This window comes from Sesamum indicum, linkage group LG10, assembly GCF_026168435.1.
Source record: "Sesamum indicum cultivar Baizhima isolate 11 linkage group LG10, ASM2616843v1, whole genome shotgun sequence".
NCBI lineage: Eukaryota > Viridiplantae > Streptophyta > Magnoliopsida > Lamiales > Pedaliaceae > Sesamum > Sesamum indicum.
The window spans coordinates 2,379,897-2,400,868 of NC_142666.1; the positions used below are offsets into that span (position 1 = coordinate 2,379,897).

At 36.0% G+C, this 20,972-nt stretch overlaps 3 protein-coding genes and 1 long non-coding RNA gene across 7 annotated transcripts; all 4 read left to right on the forward strand.

The window, feature by feature from the left end:
- The first annotated feature begins 1,286 nt into the window (after nucleotides 1-1,286).
- LOC105172575 (mitogen-activated protein kinase kinase kinase 1) lies at nucleotides 1,287-8,387 on the forward strand. Its single transcript, XM_011094079.3, has 9 exons — nucleotides 1,287-2,829; nucleotides 3,088-3,172; nucleotides 3,290-3,352; nucleotides 3,430-3,587; nucleotides 3,985-4,057; nucleotides 4,144-4,203; nucleotides 4,710-4,820; nucleotides 6,549-6,798; nucleotides 7,935-8,387. Exons 1-8 carry the CDS (start codon nucleotides 1,454-1,456, stop codon nucleotides 6,759-6,761), a joined length of 2,139 nt encoding a protein of 712 aa, XP_011092381.1. The 5' UTR covers nucleotides 1,287-1,453; the 3' UTR covers nucleotides 6,762-6,798; nucleotides 7,935-8,387.
- A 1,870-nt stretch (nucleotides 8,388-10,257) lies between these two features.
- LOC105172574 (histone-binding protein MSI1) lies at nucleotides 10,258-13,568 on the forward strand. The gene is made up of 6 exons (XM_011094078.2): nucleotides 10,258-10,822; nucleotides 11,426-11,752; nucleotides 11,897-12,049; nucleotides 12,402-12,526; nucleotides 12,627-12,722; nucleotides 13,196-13,568. The coding sequence occupies exons 1-6, from the start codon at nucleotides 10,478-10,480 to the stop codon at nucleotides 13,422-13,424; spliced, it is 1,275 nt and encodes a 424-aa protein (XP_011092380.1). The 5' UTR covers nucleotides 10,258-10,477; the 3' UTR covers nucleotides 13,425-13,568.
- A 2,011-nt stretch (nucleotides 13,569-15,579) lies between these two features.
- On the forward strand, nucleotides 15,580-19,018 carry LOC105172573 (uncharacterized). Of its 4 annotated transcripts, XM_011094075.3 has the most exons (3): nucleotides 15,580-15,760; nucleotides 17,397-17,552; nucleotides 17,627-19,018. In XM_011094075.3, the coding sequence occupies exon 3, from the start codon at nucleotides 17,640-17,642 to the stop codon at nucleotides 18,732-18,734; it is 1,095 nt and encodes a 364-aa protein (XP_011092377.1). In that variant the 5' UTR covers nucleotides 15,580-15,760; nucleotides 17,397-17,552; nucleotides 17,627-17,639; the 3' UTR covers nucleotides 18,735-19,018. The 4 variants fall into 4 exon arrangements, with proteins under 4 accessions (XP_011092377.1, XP_011092376.1, XP_011092375.1 ...); XM_011094074.3 differs by having other exon boundaries at nucleotides 15,581-15,760; nucleotides 17,397-19,018; XM_011094073.3 differs by lacking the exon at nucleotides 17,397-17,552 and having other exon boundaries at nucleotides 15,581-15,760.
- Nucleotides 19,019-19,588: 570 nt separating this feature from the next.
- On the forward strand, nucleotides 19,589-20,803 carry LOC110012747 (uncharacterized). The gene is made up of 4 exons (XR_002287961.2): nucleotides 19,589-19,759; nucleotides 19,955-20,033; nucleotides 20,128-20,179; nucleotides 20,386-20,803. It is a non-coding gene; the product is annotated as an uncharacterized LOC110012747 (long non-coding RNA).
- Nucleotides 20,804-20,972: the final 169 nt, after the last annotated feature.

The window sequence follows — 20,972 nt, forward strand, 5'->3', positions numbered from 1 at the left end:
CGCCAACTGTTCAAATATACAAGTAGCTAACGTCTCTATATTTATAGTAGATCTGCTAGAATCTCTTCAGTCTGATATATCTGCTAGATGACGTATTTAACCGGGCGATAAGCATCATCCCCAAAAACTAAACATTCCACTAGTTTTGGGGATATTCTAACTTTTTTCAATCGATTTCTAAATATATTGTAACTCGTTCGTATAACTGAAGGTCCAGACAAGTCAATAGGGAGAACAAGCTCACACAGCAAGCATGTTAGCCCCTCGTTTGATTATTTTGATTTATTTGAAAAAATTCTTCGACTCTTTGTAATGCTATCAAAATCTGATATGCAAATGGCCAAAATTGGGTGAGGAGATAAAAGTGTAAAAAGGATTTTCCTTTTTATTAAAGTGTAATTACATAGGTTATATGATTAATGTGGATTGCAGTATTTTTTATAAAAGCGGTGTTGGATTTTTTTTGAATATTTTTGGAGATTGCGTTTTGTTCAATTTGGCATTTAATGAGGCCAGATAGTTTTTTTTTTTAATTGTATTTTAATACCATAATTTATGATACTTTGTTATATTAGTACTATATTTTTCGAAATAGTTTAAAATTATATTACAAAATAGGCTCCGTTTATATTTTTGATATTACCGTTAGATTTCTAACTATAAGCGCACGTGGGTGGCTGCACTTGGTTTTAAAGTCATGCGGCAAGGGGATGAGAAAATTGTATTTTTTGTACCGCAATTTAGGGAGCCTTTTTGCAATATTTGTATCACATTCTCAAATTTTATTAGGGATTTGTGTGTGGCCCTTTAGGTTCGTTTTTCAGTTAAACTTGAGTTTGTATCATATATACAATTTATTTGGCAACTTAGTTGCATTAGATTAATTTCATTAATTAACCACCCTCAATTATATATTATAAAGGGCATTGTAGGCAGTTGATCATAAAAATTGGATGAAAACCTAACAGAATGAGCTTGTTGTTATATGAATTTTAAAAAATTTTAATTTTTTGAACAATAAGAAGGTATTTGAAATTATATAAAATCTTAGAAGAGATTATTGTAATTTACTAAAAAAAAATTTATTTTAAATTAAATCAATCACATAATAAATGTAATATATTTATCATATAATTAATTAATCTTCTTTTTCCTTATACTTAGTTGTTTTTGGCGGGAGGCTCTTGGGAACTCCTAAATAGCCATGATCCTCCTACGATCGCCACGTGGAGCCGCGTCAACCTTTTCGGGTGTTGTGTCCCGCTCCCCTCCAAATCCAGTCAAACATTAGATTAGACCCATTTGCAAGTTGCAAATGGATTGAAAGCTCAGCTTCAGCTTCAAGTCTTCAACGCCCACAGCGCACACGCCGTCTCTTCTGAATTCTCGCACTTACCTATACGTACAGGTCCCACCGTACCTGGATGCTACGGAGAAAGGGGATGATCGGAGTATGACCAACTCGAAGCACAAAACGGCGATCCACCACCACCTGCCGCGGCCCAGGCTTGACCGCCGGAACGCCAGGAAGAATATAGACTATGATGCGGATGGAAGCGCGTCTTCTTCACCGTCCTCGTCGAATTCGTTTTTGGACGGTGTATCGGTGCACAAGACGAGGTCGCTCGACGTATCGCCGCTCTCGAGTCGGACTAGTTTTCGCATTGAAGGAAATGACGGAGAAGCTGATGAGATTTTCAGGTACCTAGGCCTTGGTCCTGAGGATTTCTCGATTCCCGTGGCGGCTTGGGAGGCGAGGAAGAGTTTGTCTCCTTCGGGTGATTTTAAGACTGTGAAGTTTGGTGATCGGAGTGAGATCAGTGAGTTGACGGACGGTTTGGGTGCTGGGATTAGGGCTAATGATGGTGAAGGAGTTGAGGTGGATTTGGGTGATCGTAGAGTTAGTTTTAATGAGGTTAGTGAAACTGAAGTGAGGAGCAAGTTGATTAATCATGGTGGTAGGGGAATTAACGGCATTAGACCACCAACATTGGCGTCTCTGCAGGTGAGACAGTCGATCGAGGACTATACGATCGATTCGCCTGAGTTGATTTTGAACAGTGATGAAAGTAGGTCAGACGAAGTGAGTGAAAACCAAGTCAAAAGTGAGTTGGTGGGTATGGGTCGGTTGGGGATTAGAGGCAGTAGGCCACTAGACTTGGCGCCTCAAAAAGTGAACATGCTATCAGTTGTTGATAATAAGAGCAACTCACTTGAATATGCAGACAGTACTGGAGGTAGGATAAAGATTAGTAACAGTGAAGCGAAGGATGTGACGGAGTCGATTTTGGACAGCAGTGAAGTTAGGGTTGCTGAAGTGAGTGAAATCGAAGTGAGAAGTGAGTTAGCATCCATTGGTGGTTGCGGGATTGAAGCTAGTAGGCTGCCAAAATTGGCCCCTCCACCAGTGATGATGCGGTCACTTGTGGACGAAACGAGTTCCACTTGGGATATATTTAAAGCATTTGGTCCTCAAGACGATCAGGATTTAAAGTCTCCACGAGATGTCATTAGCTATTCAATTAATGAAGTTGAAGAAAATAAGGATTCGATTCATAAAGTTGAAGAAAATATGGAAGTTGAAAGGAGAAGCACTGGTGGAATGCAAGAAGAGTGTGACGATGCCATTAAAAAGGAGAGAGGGGCCAGTTTGGAGTCGTGTTCAGATTCATCAGATGATGAAAATGGTGTTGGTTCTGTTTGCTTGATTGGGGAAAATGATTACACTGTCTCGCCAAACGGTTCATTCAGGTGTAGTATCATGTCGTGGCAGAAGGGTGACTTCCTTGGAAGTGGTTCATTTGGATTTGTGTATGAGGGATTCACTGAGTAAGTCTTCCTCAAAGATGCAAAGTATGATAATCTTATGAAGAATTATTTGCAGTCGTACCATATTAAGACGGATCAAGAACAGATTGGACATGGTGTAGTGAGATATTTTGCTGCATGCATTCAATGCGTAGTTTCATTTAAAGCACTTGTGAAATTATTGCATATAATCACATGAGTTTTTCAATACAAACTAATAAGGAAGTTGGTCTAATACTCTTCTGGGTCCTTACAATTTCTTTCCTTCAATTGCTGCAGTGATGGTTTCTTTTTTGCTGTGAAGGAGGTATCTTTACTGGACCAAGGCAGCCAAGGCCAGCAAAGCCTTTATCAGCTTGAACAGGTGAGGACAATGCATGGTGTTTTGTTGCACAAAGAACTGAAAACCTGTGTCAGTGTGCACACACCTTGACAACTATTGCTTGGCTAATTCTCCTTTTATATTTCTTTGATTATCCAGGAGATATCTCTTCTAAGACAGTTTCATCATGAGAACATTGTTCGCTACTTGGGCACAGATAAAGTATACTACTAGCCTGTTAAGAAATGTCTGCATATCATGTTTCTCTTTAATTCTTAACATGAAACGTAATTTTCCAGGATGATGCTAAACTCTATATCTTCCTTGAGCTTGTAACAAAAGGCTCACTTGCGAAACTCTATGGAAAATATCATCTTCGAGACTCCCAAGTCTCAGCATACACAAGGCAGATTTTAAGTGGGTTGAATTATCTTCACTGCAGAAATGTGGTACACAGGTGACTCAATCTATCTTTTTATTCAGGTTTTATTGGCCATTACTGGGTTTTCTTGTTATCTCTGTTTTCCCCCCTCTTTTTGCTGAGGGGCCTCGTATTTCCCTATATTTCAACTTTTACTTGAGGTATATTGTCCCTAATATTGTAGTCTATGCATGCAGGATTCCAATATTAGTAATTTCTTCAATTGTTAGTTTCCTCAATAGAATATTACCGTTGCCTTTTCCTTTTCAGCCAAAGTTGGATGTGTGTTTTCCATATAAAATTAGTCTTGAGGTAGTATACTTTGATGTGAATCCACATTCAGAGAGGTCTGTCAGGTTCAGTTCTGGCCCTTCAAGTAGATTATTCTAAGTTTCCTAACTCTTACTGAAATCTGTTTCCTTTTCTTTTCAAGGGATATAAAATGCGCCAATATATTGGTGGATGTAAGTGGCTCTGTGAAACTGGCAGATTTTGGATTGGCAAAGGTGAGTACAGGACAAAGTCTATGATTCTTTCCTTTCTAAGATGCAATTTTGGATGCTTAAGAAGCTTCTTTCATGTGTTTACTCAGGCAACTAAACTGAATGACATCAAATCCTGCAAAGGCACACCATATTGGATGGCTCCAGAGGTGACTTTCCTAGCTCCCTCTTGATTACTCATATATTCAGAATATTTAGTTTTTGAATAAAGACATAGATATTTTGGTCATTTTATCTGTATAAAAAACGCAATTTGGCTAACCAAAAACTAACTTTGTACCTGTCCCTTGGGAATCGAAGTTTACTTTCTTACTGAATCAGTTAATAATTAAGACACGATTAACAAGTGCATCACTTTTGACCTTATCCCCAACTCTGGAAAATAAAACCTCTCATATTATTGTGATGATCGAACTAAACTTGTGTTATTTTTAGCTAGTTATTAGCTTCTCCCATTTGAAGTTTGAATAAAGAGGACCCATGTTAGAGAATTTTTCATGTCATTCATTTACAGTAGCTAATAAAAGACAACGCTTGTAATCTTAAGTTGCTATGTAAAATTTGGAAAAAATTGTTTCCATTTTCATTCGCAGTTCACATGTGAGCCATAAAAATTGCCTTACATCTGAAAACTTGATACTTAATATCCTGTCAGGTTGTGAATCAAAGGAACCGTGGCTATGGTCGTGCTGCTGATATATGGAGCCTTGGGTGCACTGTTCTGGAAATGTTAACTGGTCAAATTCCTTACTCTCACTTGGAAGGGGTATGACATGTTCTGTGACAAGTTCTGCAAGAAATGCATGCCTCCTTTTTCCTACTCAAAGTTTTAGGTTGCAATTATTTTTCATGCTGAATTGATTTGCAATTCACTGAAGAATTTCTGTTGTGGCTGAACTATAGTTTTAGCGTCATGAATGGTATTAAGTTTGCATAACAAATTATTCCTGGAGGGAATATAATCAATGCTCTCTCTCTCTCTGAGGCGCACTAGACACAGACGTAGCTCTTTTAGTATGACCGGACCATTTTCTTTATCTTCATAGCCCTTTTAATGCCACTTTATATTAGAGCAGTTTTAGATGTCATGCAGACATTTCGAACTTGCAATCTGTTTATGTGTTTTTATACCTTGTTCTAGTTGTAATGGTCACTTAGTCCAATAGATAATGCATTATTTATTATTTTCTTTGCTGAATCTGGATTGTTTATATAACAAAGATTTATGTATGGCTGGTATGATTGATCATGTTCCATGGTTGCTCATAATTGATCAAAGTCATCTGTTTTATGTACCTTGTTCCTGAGGACCTACATGTCTTTCTCATTCATTGGTCTCCTGCCGTACATGTTATACTTGGGCTAGAGTGCAAGCAAGAAATTTTGAGTAATTTGGGTCACCAATTAAAGAATAAGAGACAATGTTTTGACAAAAACGTCGAAGCAGACAGCTATCGTGAAAAGTTTATTTCATAAGTTTGTTTTGTTTTACAGGTGCGAGTCATTATTTACACACTTAATCTTAATGCTAGTTTTGGTTGTATATCAAATTACTTTTAAAAAAATAGCTGTTATGTGTCCTTACTATCTTTTATTGCGGCAAGCTGCCAAGAGTCTTTTACTATTAAACATATATCTTTTACTATTAAACGTCGAAGCAGACAGCTATTCTGAAAAGTATTTCATAAGTTTGTTTTGTTTTACAGGCGCAAGTCATTATTTACACTCTTAATCTTAATGCGAGTTTTGGTCGTATATCAATTACTATTAGAAAATAGCTGTTATGTGTCCCTACTATCTTTCATTGCTGCAAGCTGCCAAGAATAAGAGTGTTTCTAGACGCCAACTTCTCATTCCTCGTATGTTAGTCATGGTACAGGTTTAGTTCAAATACCCTTCTTAAAAGTGCAGAAGGTCGTCTTCCACCTACTTTAGGGGTGTTTGCAATAGCTTGTGCCTTTGTGGTGGGAATAAGTTGTACAAAAAGTTGTAAGTTAAACAATAGTAAAAGTTACAATTTGGGAGTGTTTGAAACGAAGTTAGAAGTGAAAAAAGTTGAGGTTGGAGTGTTTGGAAGAACTGCTTAATTAGAGAGCCGCTTATAGCTTTTGGCTTAGTCATCTTAATTTGAGCAGTTCAAAAGCTTCTAGCTGTAAAATAAAAACACTCCTTTCATCTTATTTTAAGCATTTGCAAACACCCTTTTTGTTTCGTGGTCATGTGATATTGGCAACATGACATGTCTGAGACTCGAGCCATTTACATCTGAAATAGATGGCTCCTCCATGGTTTCAGTTACAAAATATTTTCGGACAGGTTTCACTATGACATTTTTATACTCCTCTGCTTGATAAGATTTTAATCCACAGACATGTAATTTTGCATCAACTAGTTCTGATTTTGAACCTTCCCAAGCATTCCCAATATGGTGTAAATGTCTCCAAGCTATTGCATGGTGAGTCGTGTTGTAAGAATTCTTTTTTGGTTGTAACAGATGCAAGCCTTGTTCAGAATTGGCAGGGGTGAACTTCCTCCTATACCTAATAGCTTATCAAGAGATGCCAAGGATTTTATCCTGAATTGCTTGCAAGTTAACCCAGATAATCGACCTACAGCTGCTCAACTATTGGAGCATCCATTTGTGAAGAAGCCACATTCAACTTTTCAAAGTCCTGTATCTCCACACTACCATGCTGTACGATTATAAGAGAATTCGTCAACATTCAGCAGTTGAAGATGGTGAGGTAGGTATACCTTGAGGCATAAGTGGCTTGATCTTTTCTTTCTTTTGTTGCATGCCGAATTTATTTTAAGCTCGCATCTGCAAGAGTTTACATGATCTTGAGGATAGGTACCTGTCCATTAGGTCAGAAATTTCATTATTCCACCAGTTAGTCCTTGCATGAGGCGCTTTCAGCGGTGACACGTGGTATAGGTGTGTGGCAGTTTTCACGTGTCACGGCCCTGGTAACGTTGCTTCTGGAGATCTCTGTAGGAGGTGTCTTGGATGCTGCGATATACTTTTTTTGTTGCAATTTGATAGGGTTGCCTTGGGCCCCTGAGATAACTTCGATAATGACCCTTTTGTGTGTATTGGACCAATTTTCTTCGTACTTCTTTGGCCCATTTAGTCTTCAATGAGCTAGGTAGTTTCACATGCTTTATTCTTCCATTATATTTTCCAGGGGGAAGAATGAGGGAACATGTGTCTTTATCATCAAATGGTGGGGAAGTATAAAGGTGATTGTAAGTTCTAAAGAGTGCCTTCACAATGGTTACTAGGACAATTTACTTTAGGAACGCCTACCGTAACTAGGAAACTCGAAGATATGCAAATAGGTATGTTTTCAAGTGTTTGGTTATTTGTAGCAAGACATTCGGATGACGTCGTAAAGTTTTGTTATAAACTGTCAAAATCAAAATGTTATGATCTTCTAAGTCCTTTCCGAAGAAACAAGGAGACTCATTATGTGGAGGATATGTCAAGCTTCTTTAGTTTGATCAAGCAGTAAGCCCCTTCTCCCTTGTTAACTGAAAAACATATCTTTAGCTCTGGTAACTTATTCCAAAAGGTGACTGCAATTTTTGATTAACATCTCCAACCTTCGGAATCTCCATAAACACCTTAATAGTTTCAAGAATTCATAGTGTATTTTCCTTGAGCTTATTAGCCAAACACTAGGACATAGAGAGTTAAATTCTGTGAATAGAATATAGTTATTTTGTATATTTCCTTGTGACGAAGGTGTGGGCTCGTTTGCATGTAGTGACACTCACACTGCACTTCCCTTCTACTGCATCTCAGCTTTGGGGAATAAATTTCATTGCAATCTCACAAGTTGCATTTTCTGCGTCTAACATTTCTCTTTATATTTGTTAGGAGGACAGTTACATGCTGATCAGACTTCTCTTACGGTCTTCGTGAAGAGTCATGCTGCCCTTTGAAACGCATGGATTTCTAAAGAAAAAACTGGGTAATCTTGCTAGCCGGCATTGACAAGGTCATGAACTGTTACTGGAATATGTTGTCCTTGAACGTGGAGGTGATCTCCATTTGGTGTTTGCGAATTCAAAAAGTTAGTTTCAGCGATTAAGGGGAAAGACACTCCTGGGGTTTATGTTCGTGTACCAAAACCCAAAAAACAAGTGAGGCTGAGTTCAGATTTGTTCGTTTCTTTCGCTTGTTTGATTGTTTTATTTGCTTGTGTCATTGGTGTTGTATCTGAATTATTAGAAAGTAACTTCGTAGGTACAATTGTAAATAGTGATTGATTTTGTAAATAGCTCATTCAATTCATATGAATGCTACAAAACTTGGAAGTTTTGATGGTTATAGTTTATGTGATTGTTCGATTTCTATCTCATCTCATCTTTGAAGAAAATATGAGATGGGTTTTGTTTTAGAGTGTGCGGTTGCATATAAGATAAAAGTGTAATGATGACAACTGATGTACCGTGTAAAATGTGATAGATAAGAAAGAAATGTAGTAATTATAGGTGATGTCATGGGTAATTCTTATTTAATTTAACTTTGGTCGAATCAAACCAGTCACATATTATTTAATATATATTACAAATTACATTAATTATTATCATTACAATCAATCACGGAGTAAGTATAATATAATTATTATGTGATTAATAATTTTTTAAAATTATATACAATAATTATATTGTACTTGTCATATAATTGGTTTAAATTTGTCAAATATCAAAGGAGTTAGAATGTTCAGTGACGAAAAATTCTTGAAAATAGTGAAATATCGTTGAAATGTATATTCTTTTTTCAAGTTTGAAATAGATTTCTAAATATTAGAGATCTTGTTTATCACAACCATAATTACCAATACAAAGCCAACAAATCTTGATTTATTTTAGGTAGTTGTTTGACTTATTACACCATCCAAAACCAGTGTGATTATCAAAATAATATGTGTTCATTGAGGTGCATGTAGTTTGTTTTTGTAATATTTTGATTTAATGGGTCCTTATATCTTATTGATACTGATAATTATTTTTTACTGATATTTTTTGGTGTATGAGAGCTCTTACAAAAAGATACACAAATATAATTACACATAAATTTCAATAATCAATATCAAATGTGTATAACTATTCAATAACTGCTATTTGAATAGACTAACAACTCTTATTAAAATAGATAAACCCACATAAATTAGTAAACTCGACCCGTTATATCTTTCGTCATGAGATTTTAATTTCGTTAATTATATTAAAGGAATATTTGCAAACGCTTTAAAAAAGCGTATTTCAGCTTCATGCTCCAAAATAGCACTTTTAAAGTGTTTGGTATATTAACTTCTGTTTTCTGAAACGACTAAAAGAAGTGCTTTTAGGCTAAAAGCTAGAAGCATATTGTGGGGTGCTTTTAATTATTTTGGCTTTTTTGTAAACAAATTCAACTTTATTTTTGATCAATTTACCCTTATTATAATAATTTTAATTCAACTTTACTATTTTTAATATATTTTAAAAATTATATATTTAAATTGATATCGGAGCTTTCAAATAATTTGAATTTTAACAATCATTAAATTTACACTTTCACATATTTGGTATTTTAAGTTTTTTATATTTTATAAGTTGTATCATCTAATTATATTATTTCGTTTACATATTATTATTTGATTGATTAATATTTTTTTTTTTACAATCATACAAGTTTAATAATTGTGTATGCACCAGCAAATTATATTACTCAGTAGAAGCATTATTAAAATAAACACATTTTTTTAAATACATTCAAAAACATAAATATAAAATACTAATCAAAATAAAATTTATATTTTTTTGTGAGAAAATAATTATTAGTGATAAATAATAAGTGAAATAATAACAAAAAAAATGGTATAGTTTGCAGACATAGGGACAAAATAATCTTTTATAAATTAAGTTTATTTTAAAAGTGGTTTTTCTCCAAACACTATCTAACTTAATTTTTATCTACTTTTTATTTTTTTAACAAATACTACTCACTTTTGATTTAATATAATTTTTAATTTTTTCGACAATAATCACTTTTCTAAAAGTAGAAAGTTTTGCAAATACGTCCTAAGTCTGATGAACCAATAGTTTTGAAGTCCAATTACAAGTGAGATTTGAGTTGGGCTTATGTGAGAGCCCATGAGCCCAACACTCTCTCACGAAATATAAAGCCCTTACAAATTCACCACTGTGAAAAGAACCCCCACTCCGAAATCTCCTTCCCTCCATTTCTTCTCCCAACCCTCCCCAAATCCCACCCCCACCCACATTCTCAAACCAAAACCCCCAAAGAAACGGAAAGATTCTCTCTGCAGAGGGTGGAGAAAAGGGTTGTGAACTTCAATTCACAAGCCTTCGTAGTTCCCGCACAATTTCAGCACATCTTCCTCAGAATCCAGCGAAGGGGAAAGAGCAAGAATGGGGAAAGATGAGGATGAGATGAGGGGGGAGATAGAGGAGCGATTGATAAACGAGGAGTACAAGATTTGGAAGAAGAACACCCCCTTCTTGTATGATCTGGTTATTACTCACGCCCTCGAGTGGCCATCTCTGACTGTGGAGTGGTTGCCGGACCGGGAAGAGCCGCCGGGGAAGGATTACTCAGTACAGAAGATGATTCTTGGGACCCACACCTCGGAGAACGAGCCCAATTATTTGATGCTTGCCCAGGTGCAGCTGCCCCTCGAGGATGCTGAGAATGATGCCCGGCATTACGATGATGACCGCTCTGAGTTCGGTGGGTTTGGATGCGCTAATGGCAAGGTAGGTTTTCCTTTATCTTCTCTTTTTCTGGGGGTGTGTGTGTCTGTTTTCTATTCCTTTAATTTATTGTGGGTTTTGATTTAAAAGTGTCCACTTGATCCTTTTGGCTTAGTTTGTCTGAATTTACGTTGGGTATTTGGAGTGCGGAAGTGGGCAGTCTATGATTTGCTCAGTCCAAATTTGAAATGTGAATTCTTGAAAAATCCAATTCTAAAATGCCCCAATTTAATGCTGCAAAAAATAAGATGTGCGTCTGCCCTACAGACAATTCAAACTCAGAAACTGTTCAGTTGTATATAATTTGGACTGTCTGCTTGTAGTTGTCATGAAAATTTGAACTTGGTCCAGTTGTGCTCAACTGAGTTAATTAGGTTTTACTTGTAGACTGTAGTACACACACTACAAATTCAGAGCTGTTCATTTGTTTAAATACTTGAACAAGAGTGGTCATTGAAATCAGGAGTTGATTCTTGACTTGTTTTACATCTTAATATGTTCTACATTATTTGTATGACAAGTTGAATGTCTTATCTTATTTATATTGTTTTCAGGATCCAAAGCCATATAATTTTTCATAGTATGTATTAAGTATTTCTTTTGCAGGTGCAAATTATCCAGCAAATCAATCATGATGGAGAGGTCAATCGGGCTCGTTATATGCCCCAAAACCCATTCATTATTGCCACCAAGACAGTCAGTGCTGAAGTTTATGTTTTTGATTATAGCAAACATCCATCCAAGCCTCCTTTGGATGGTGCATGTAACCCTGATTTGAGGTTAAGGGGCCACAGCACTGAAGGGTATGGTTTGTCATGGAGTCAGTTTAAGCAGGGTCATCTATTGAGTGGTTCTGATGATGCCCAAATATGCTTGTGGGACATAAATGCAACTCCGAAGAATAAGGCTCTAGATGCCATGCAGATTTTTAAGGTATGTTAAATGAATTTTTTTTTGTAACTTGTGTATTCTTGGTAATAATCATTACTAGCAGAAAGTTGATCTATGTAATCTTCTTAATTTTTTACCTTGACATTAATGGTTCACTGACAATAAGCTAATCTGTGCTAAGAACAGATTCATGAAGGTGTTGTTGAAGATGTAGCATGGCATCTTAGGCACGAGTACCTGTTTGGTTCGGTTGGAGATGATCAGTATCTGCATATATGGGATCTGCGCACTCCATCTGTCAGCAAGCCTATACAATCTGTAGTTGCTCATCAGAGTGAGGTTAGTTTCATGATTTTGATTTAGTTGAAAATTGAGAACAATGAATACCGAGCATTGGTAGATCACATATCATAAAGAGAATGTAACATATTTAGACATTGTTAATACCATTCGTTGCAAAATACCCGTTACATGTTGTGGTCGAGATTCAAGAATTTTTTTTTTCAACATTCAGTACTCATGTACAATTCCAGTAACCATAAAAGGTTGCCTGTGTATGGAAATAATTTCGAATGCGTTTCATACTACTTTGGAGGAGAACATGTCTTTCCGTTTCATTAGATTCTTTTCACTTTATCCCTCCATTTTTTTCATCACCTGAACAACTTATTTCCTATGTGCATTTGGATAGGTGAACTGTTTGGCTTTCAATCCATTCAATGAATGGGTAGTGGCGACTGGGTCTACTGATAAGACGGTCAAACTATTTGATATGCGAAAGATTTCTACTGCTCTCCACACCTTTGATTGTCACAAGTAAGTGATAATATTTTGGTTTTTGTCTTAGTATGCATGAAGAATATATATTCTTTGTTAGGATGGTTATTTGCTAACTCCTGCTTTAATTGCACAATAGGGAGGAGGTTTTCCAGGTTGGATGGAATCCAAAGAATGAGACCATCTTAGCGTCCTGTTGTCTTGGTAGGAGACTGATGGTCTGGGACCTCAGCAGGTAATTTCTTCAACCTTCTAGGAATGACAGCTTTTTTTGTGATTATCTGGCAAGACACAAGCTATTGCATGTATAAAGCAGTGGTGCTTATCTAGTCAATTTGTGCAGTCATTTACTATAGAAACCATCATGTTGAGGTTGTATTTACATTTAATATATTTGGACTATATTGTACCTAATTGGTTGCAAGGGATATGTTCCGCTCCACTTTTTTCCTTTTACTTCTCAAAACTTTTGTGTGCCTACTAGTTTTACACGAACCATCTCCAGGAGTGTTCTTATTTCAGTCCCTCCCTGGCTCCCCCTTCTGTTTTGGGCAATAATTTGTGAACCTATGTTTTATCACTTGATTAACTCAATGGGACCTGTCTGCCCTATGTTTTCACTTTACAACCATTCTTTCCTAGGCAACAGCCTGGTTGATTAACATGAGAGGCTGACATTGTCACTCACTGATTCTTTTTTGTTCATAGGATTGACGAAGAACAGACACCAGAGGATGCTGAGGATGGACCTCCAGAGTTGTTATTTATTCATGGCGGTCATACTAGTAAAATTTCGGACTTCTCATGGAACCCATGTGAGGATTGGGTTATCGCTAGCGTAGCCGAGGATAACATACTGCAGATATGGCAGATGGCAGAGAACATATACCATGATGAAGATGATCTGCCTGGAGATGACTCCACCAGAGGTTCCTAGTTCTAGGTTAGGAGCACCTATATATGATTAGGTAGATATGAATGACCAAGAATTTACTTCTTAAAAAAGTGTTTTGCTTTTCTCTCTGTGCATCTGTTGTTGTATCATTAAATCTTGGGTTATAATTTAGCATTCAACATTAAACTGCTTTGTCTATTTGCCTGCTGCAATTTGCTTACATTGAGGTGGTGTGTGTAATTATTTTTCTTTACTAAATAGGCACAACCACCACAAGAAACCCATATGGCTTACCATCAAAATCATTTAAATCAGTTTCTAATTCGTGATGTTGTTCTAAAAAGAATATTGTAACCTCACACTTAAAATATAGGGTAAATTACAATGAGATTTACTTAGTTTTGACATAATTATATATAATCTCTTGTTATTTGAAAAATTATTAATATTCTTTTATCTCTTTTTGATTTTAACGGTTATTTAACTATATATTAGGTTTTGTTTAATATTTGTTAGTATCTATTAATTTTCATTTGATGTTTATGGTGAACTATAATTTAGACACTCTCTTGTTGATTATGAGTTGTAATTTTATTTATTTGTTAACTTCTTTTGAAATTCTTTATGGACCAGACATTTTTTAAAATTTTTCATCCATTTCATTTGATTTTTTACTATTTTTCAATTTCAATTTCAATTTTTTTTTAAAAAAAAGAACAATAAAAATAAAGTTGATAATTTTAGGTCTTTATTTAATGATTAAAGATAAAAAATATTGATAATTTTATAAATGATGAGAAAGTATTTATAATTATATTAAATTTTTAGGAGATTTTTCTAATAGTATTCTAAAGTTAAATCCATCCCCCCACCCAAAAATAAAGAAGGAAAAAATTAAGTGATATAATGGGAAATATAAAGTAATGGAAAACATATTAATGAACTTATTTATTAGGCAAAAATAAATTTTAAGGGTATTCGATATAATTTTTCAAATCATATAAAATTTAGGAATAATTACACTTTCCTCCCCTGATGTTTGGTGTAATTACATGAATTCACTGAATTTGTGAATAAAATTTTGATATTCACCATTGATTGACTGATTACAGACTTCTTACATGTCAACAATTTTTTTCATTCTAAAACTACTCTTATAACGGTTAAAATATAACTCTTCATGCATTAACGCGTAAAAACGTATGAGGTAATCTGATCATAAAAAAAATTATTTGACCTGTAATAAGCTAATAATAAGTCAATCAAGCGTAGATTTTTTTCTGATTTTTTTTTTTTGTTAATATCAACAAATTCGGTAAATTTTGACTAATGAAGGGACTTATTTGTTAGACAGAAACAAATATCAAGGGTATTAGATGTAATTTTTCAAATTATAAAAAATTTATGTATAATTACAGCAAATCTCAAAGAGAGGAGTGTAATTATTCCTAAAATTTTTTTACATTTAATAATACAAAAAAAAAAAGAAGTATAAACTTCCCTAATTTTGAAAGATATTAAATATATTTTTCCAAGTCACAGATATAACTAGGCAAGACCTCGACAGCAGCGGTGTGCTGATAAAAGTCACCGTAAAGAGCTCGTGTACTTTTATGCGCACTCTCCGACCTAGCGAGTGACTAATACCCACCAATAAGTACCAACAGCCACGTCATCTGATCCCCCCCCCCACTCACGAGACTCCGGCGTCGTGCTCCCACGCCCCTCCTCACCACCAATACAGAAGCAATTCACAACGCGTACCTCCACTATCTTGGTAGGCGCGTGAGAGCTCGTTGTCCCACTCTACTCTAGCGGCCACCTCGTAGTAGTGTAGCGTAGAAATGAGTGAGACGAATCCCGTTGCATTTTGGCCAAGCAAATGTCTCTTTTCATAATTCCCCACTAAGGCTCCGTTTGTCTCTACCAATTTCACGATTTTCTCCCTTTTGCTATCAATCCAAGCCCACTATAGTTTAATTTTTTATATTCTTATTTAATTATATAATAAAAATAAATAAATAAATTATATTATTGAATTTTTTAATTTTAAATGAGCATAAAATAGAATATTTCTTACAACAAAAAATGGTAGTTTTATGTAATAATAAAAGTGAAATTTTGCCGAAACTCATTTTTCCTGCTCAGTTTTCAAGTGAGCCAAACGGAGCCTTAAGCTGAGGCTTTTAATATTCTGACCTTTTTCTCCTTTTTGCAAATTCAGCATTGCTGAAAAATCTAAGAAATGGCCGCGCTCTGATTTCCCCCCTGATTTCGCCCTTCCCAATTTTATCTACACTACTCTCCTCTTCTCAATTTCAAACCCTAATTTCTTCTATCTCTGCTCCAAATTTCGTATACTCAAAGCGAATTCTCCGGTATGTTGTTTAGTTTCTCGCTATCGTTCTTGTTTCTGATTTATGGTGGTGCAAATTTTTGTCTAGTTTAATTAATAATTGAGGGATCTCAGATTGTGATTGAATGATACGAAGCGCATGTGCTCAGATGCCTTTTGCAATCAGTTACGGGTTTAAACTTTTTATTTTTGTTAATTGATTTGTGAATTTTCTATAATATTTTATGGGCTTTTTTTTGGTGGGAGTTGCTAGTTGAGCTTCTGCGTGATTTCCTGTTATTTTTTTGATTTCCATTATCTGTTCCCTCGCGTGATTCTTTGGTTGCGGCACGTTGTTTCGTGTTTTGGATGTCTTATTAACATGTTATCATATTGTATCTGCACACATGTATGTACTTGAGCATCTGAGGCTTGGATCGATATAATTTGTAACTTTGAATTTGTTTGGGAGCACATATAAATTGTACTGGGTTTGCATTTTGGTCTCTCCACACGAGTACTTTCTTCAGCTGGGATCCAGACTTGCTTTTGCTCGAGTTGCAAGGTGGGTTGTGCTCTTCTTTGTTTTGGGTTAATTGGAACTAGAAGTATGTGAAATTGTTCTGGATTATTTGTGCAGTTTACTGGAATACCGTGTTGAGTATAATTTGGAGGGTAATACTTTGAGGGGACTGTGGGGGCTTATTTTCTTCTCTTGGAAATGTAATTCCTTAAAGGAGCATGTTCTGGTCTGCTGATGTTTGAACCACCATTGTTTCGGTTCTTCATTAGCTCAGATGTTGAGTTTTTTACGACCCAATGCTTTTTGGTCATTGATATTGCATACTGATGTTGGATTTGCAGTGCTTTTGCAATTGGATTCCTAGCCAAAGAATTCGAATTCTGAGCATAAGAGATCGCAGATCTGTTGCTTGAATTGCTGTGCTTGTGTGATGTCATTAATTATTCTCTTTTGGAGATACAGCAGTGTTGTGTCGACGAAAGATATTTCTCTTCATGTATTTGCTGATTATTTCTCATTATCTTTCTATTGGGAAGAGACAGAGATAAGAAGGGAGAGCACGAGATTGCTAAATTATGTCATTAGGAAGATATGTATTTTAGCATTGGCAGCTGGAATATGATATCTGGTTAAAGATATTCTTATCTTATTATTAGTGTATGTCAAGACAATGATGCTTTTAATGGTTGGAAAGATCATGGTTCTGTATGTATGTTGTTCCTTTTTTCATACTTCCGCTCCTGTTTCCCTGGACCTAGGGTGCTAATCCATGATGACATATTGCATTCATCGACTATTAGTTTGTCAAATAGTGAGAATATCTGGTTGATTGTCGCTGATATCTTCTTTTTCCCTCCTTTATTTTAACCTTCTAAAAGGACTTTGTGACTTAAACTATCATATCATATTTTTTAATTTCAAGTCTTACCAAGTTATTATTTCTCTCTCTCTCTCTCTTGGTTGTTTCTGTGGATGCCTATGATATTTTATCTGACATCAAGCTGAACTCTTGTTGTTCTTGTACTGCTTTTTTCCTCATGTTTTCCTACACAAGAAAAACATATGAACTATGATTTATATGTTCCTTAATCCTTCTCTTAAATGCCTGACCTCACCACTTTCTGACTCTCTCATATGTTTGCTGACTGTTATGCAGTTGACCCTAATGCTTTAGTTGGTAACTGGAAGCAAAGAGAAAAGGAAAAGTAGATCTAGACTTGTTGTTTCCATGCCCACTTGGCATATGTTTCATGAATCTCTAACAAGATCTCACACTTCTGATTCCATAGATAACTTAAGATTGCAGACTTTGGTGATGACCATTCTTTTTTTTCTTTAACCATCAGTTCTTAAACAGTACCATCAAGATTCCCACGTTCTTTGCAGATTAATTTAGGAAATGGCGAAAGGAACCAGGGGAAGACGTGGTATTGCTTCACGACAGTGCAGGCCAACACCATACCCTTTGCCATCCTACGAAACAGAGGGCATGGAGCAAAAGAACTACTCCAAAATCTTCGAGAAAAAGGACTGGGAAGACGCTACATGTGCAGTGTGCATGGAATGTCCCCATAATGCTGTTCTTCTCTTGTGTTCTTCACATGAGAAAGGGTGCCGGCCCTACATGTGTGGAACCAGCTTCCGCTATTCCAACTGTCTTGATCAGTACAAGAAGGCATATACAAAAGTGACTTCATCCAACAACTGTCCACCTCACAATTCACTTGATAGTCAAGCTATGGGTCCATTGTCTCATAGGTGCCTAGAGAATTGTGAAGCTACAGAGCTTGCTTGCCCTCTTTGCAGGGGTCAGGTGAAGGGCTGGACAGTTGTGGACTCAGCAAGAGAACATCTTAATGCTAAGAAACGAAGTTGCATGCAGGATAATTGCTCATTTATTGGAACATACAAAGAGCTGCGAAAACATGTGAGAGCGGAGCACCCTTCTGCTAAGCCACGTGAAGTGGATCCCACACTAGAACAGAAATGGAGAAGGCTGGAGCGTGAACGAGAGAGGGAAGACGTGATGGGTACCATAAGGTCATCGATGCCTGGTGCAGTGTTCTTTGGTGATTATGTGATAGAAGGAAGTCAGCATGGTATTGATTCGGATAATGAGGATGGTTTTGATGCAGATGCCATGGGGCGGAGTGAGGGCATTGAAGTGGGTGTCGATCGAAATTTGATGTCTGTGTTTCTTTTCCTTCAGGCATTTGGTTCTGCTGGTAATGGAGGACCAAATAGAGGTATTAGGCGGAATGACAGAGGCTCTAGCCAAACCTTGGATAGAGGTCTCATGAGATTGAGCCGTGAAAGCACAGTTGGTTCTTTTGATTTCTCTGATGAAGATAGCAACAACGACGATGAAGATAATGACGATGGTAGCAACTATGGTACATCACTAGCTGGCCGTCTGCATCGTCAAGGTAGAGTCCTTTTGGGGCGGTCAGGAAGGAGGAGAAGGCGTAGACAGGCGAACGGAGAGCGGGGATAGGTGTTAAATACAATCTGGAGTTCAATATGTAGAATTTTTAGTTGGTAGGCCACTGGGTAGGAACTTAACTGTACTTTTAACATCTGCATGCACATTAACTTCTCATTAGTGCTCCATACTTGGATAGATTTTATGATAGGATAGGACAAAAATATTGAGGGCAAAACAAACTTGTTGGATGTAATTTTACCAGCTAAATCCTCCTGATTACTTGTCCTATGATGTTAATTATCACCATTTTATTTTATGTGTATTCTTAATGAAAAATGCAAGTGGCAGATGCACATGTCCTTTTCTTTCTTGGCCTAGGTAGTAACTGTCTTGGGGAAGACAGCACTTGAGCAAAGAAGAGAAGTGTTTTATTTCCCCTTTTCTAGTGTACTTTATTCATTTCCCTGTCGTTTCAGGTAAAATTCAGGCACAAGAATAGTCTAAAAGTTATGGGTTCGAGTGTTACTTGTGGCGTGTATTTGTTTTAGTAACGGGTTCGATTCTTACTTGTGCGTGAGTATTTGTTGACTCTAATAACAGTTGATATATTTAACTGATTCACTCTAAGAAAAATATAGAAAGGGAATATCTTTCCTGAAGATAAATCTAAATTAATTTTTTGATGGGTAAATAAAATATCATCTACATTCAGTTAAACAGTTTTAAAACATCTAAATTGGTCTTAATGCTATGAAATAATAGGAAAATATGATATTTTTGTTTTATAAAGGGGATAATTACATCTTACAGTGTACTTATATTATTCATTAAGTGTGAGGGGTTATTTTATATGTATATATATAGTGGATTTCAAGTTCAAGAGATTTAGGTCTCTTATCACAAAAAAACATCCACCGAAAAAATTGGGGTGGGGTGGGGGGATAGGGCCGTCCAATTAGTTCCATGTGCTCGTTTGGACACCCCATGGGCAAACCATTACACTATTTAGGAATTTTTCAGCCACTTAAGTTTGTTTCTCCGAATTCTTTGAATTTTCGAGACATTCAAGCGAGCTACACAGTCAGCATCTTCAGGTTTTTCTTTGATCCACTTAATATTTATGAGAGGTTATACCATATAGACTACTTTTGATTGAAAAAATATATATTGCTTAAAATACCATCAAACATACTTATTCGTATAAAATTACCATTATCATATCCATGGACATTTTATTTAATAAAAATAGCAATCCTAGAAATGTTGTGATCTTCTGTTGAATTCTTCAGGTGGAGCTTTAAGAAGGTCCTCTAAATCAGTTCACACATGAGATGAAGCCCTTCCTCCGCCCTGTTCAGTTAAACAAAGGTTTCCCCTGTCTGTTTAAATATTTATTTTCAGCATAATTGTAGTATACATGGTCTGCTCTAGAGGGTTGCTCATATCAAATTTATGTGAGCAGGTATAGTGGAGCTTGAAGAAAGGCATTATCTCCTGAGTCGGCTCGACTATTGGTTTGTATTAGAATCCATAAGCTTAGTCATGAACCTTATCACTATCAGTTGTTATAAATATGTTTTTCCCCAGAAAATCTATTTGAGTGTTCGAAATGTAATATTTGCTTCCATCTAAAATTTCTTAGTAACAAGTGCCTTTTGAATCATCATGGAATGTTCTTGTATAGAAGAGTGTGTATAACCATGGCTCACTTGTCCTACAGCGTCTCTTGGGCATTAAGATGGCTACCTTCAAACTCCAGTTAATATGTAGGTGGAGCTCAGAGGATTTCGAGGAGGATTGCAAGTTTCAGATGTTGAATCTTCATAAGATCTGGAAGTCGTGTAAAGTCTTGCCTGGGATGGAATGCTGCTTCAATTGAAACAGCACTCCAAGTTTTGGTCAATATTTGATAGCTAGATAGAGCTGGGTTGTCTGAATAGAATAGATTTTGCAAAATCATTTAGAAATTCGCTGTGCTGTTTACGGGTTGACAGTTTCAACAATAGATTATGAGAGTGTTTGTAAAAATTTCTACTTTTAGAAAAGTAAGTTTTGCAGAGAGATTCAAAATTTGCAGCGTATCAAAAATGGATGCTGATTGTAAAAAAGTGATTGCCAAAAACTAAAAAGTAATTTTTTCTACAGAGCTCGCAGACACTCCTCATAAAAGTTATGTTTTATTTTTTCACAATGTGAAAATACTACTACTATTTTTATTACAACACTGGGGAATTGTTTGGTTATATTTTATCTGTTCTTTTCTATGAGATGCTTTGACTGGACATGTCAAAACAGATCCAGACAAAT

Bases quoted from the DNA above. Each gene is read 5' to 3' on its own strand.
- LOC105172575 (XM_011094079.3), top strand. From the start codon at position 1,454: ATGACCAACTCGAAGCACAAAACGGCGATCCACCACCACCTGCCGCGG. The intron at 4,058-4,143 runs GTGAGTACAGGA...GTGTTTACTCAG, and splicing joins CAGATTTTGGATTGGCAAAG to GCAACTAAACTGAATGACAT. The intron at 4,204-4,709 runs GTGACTTTCCTA...ATATCCTGTCAG, and splicing joins CATATTGGATGGCTCCAGAG to GTTGTGAATCAAAGGAACCG.
- LOC105172574 (XM_011094078.2), top strand. From the start codon at position 10,478: ATGGGGAAAGATGAGGATGAGATGAGGGGGGAGATAGAGGAGCGATTG. The intron at 12,050-12,401 runs GTTAGTTTCATG...GCATTTGGATAG, and splicing joins TAGTTGCTCATCAGAGTGAG to GTGAACTGTTTGGCTTTCAA. The intron at 12,723-13,195 runs GTAATTTCTTCA...TTTTGTTCATAG, and splicing joins ATGGTCTGGGACCTCAGCAG to GATTGACGAAGAACAGACAC.
- LOC105172573 (XM_011094075.3), top strand. From the start codon at position 17,640: ATGGCGAAAGGAACCAGGGGAAGACGTGGTATTGCTTCACGACAGTGC.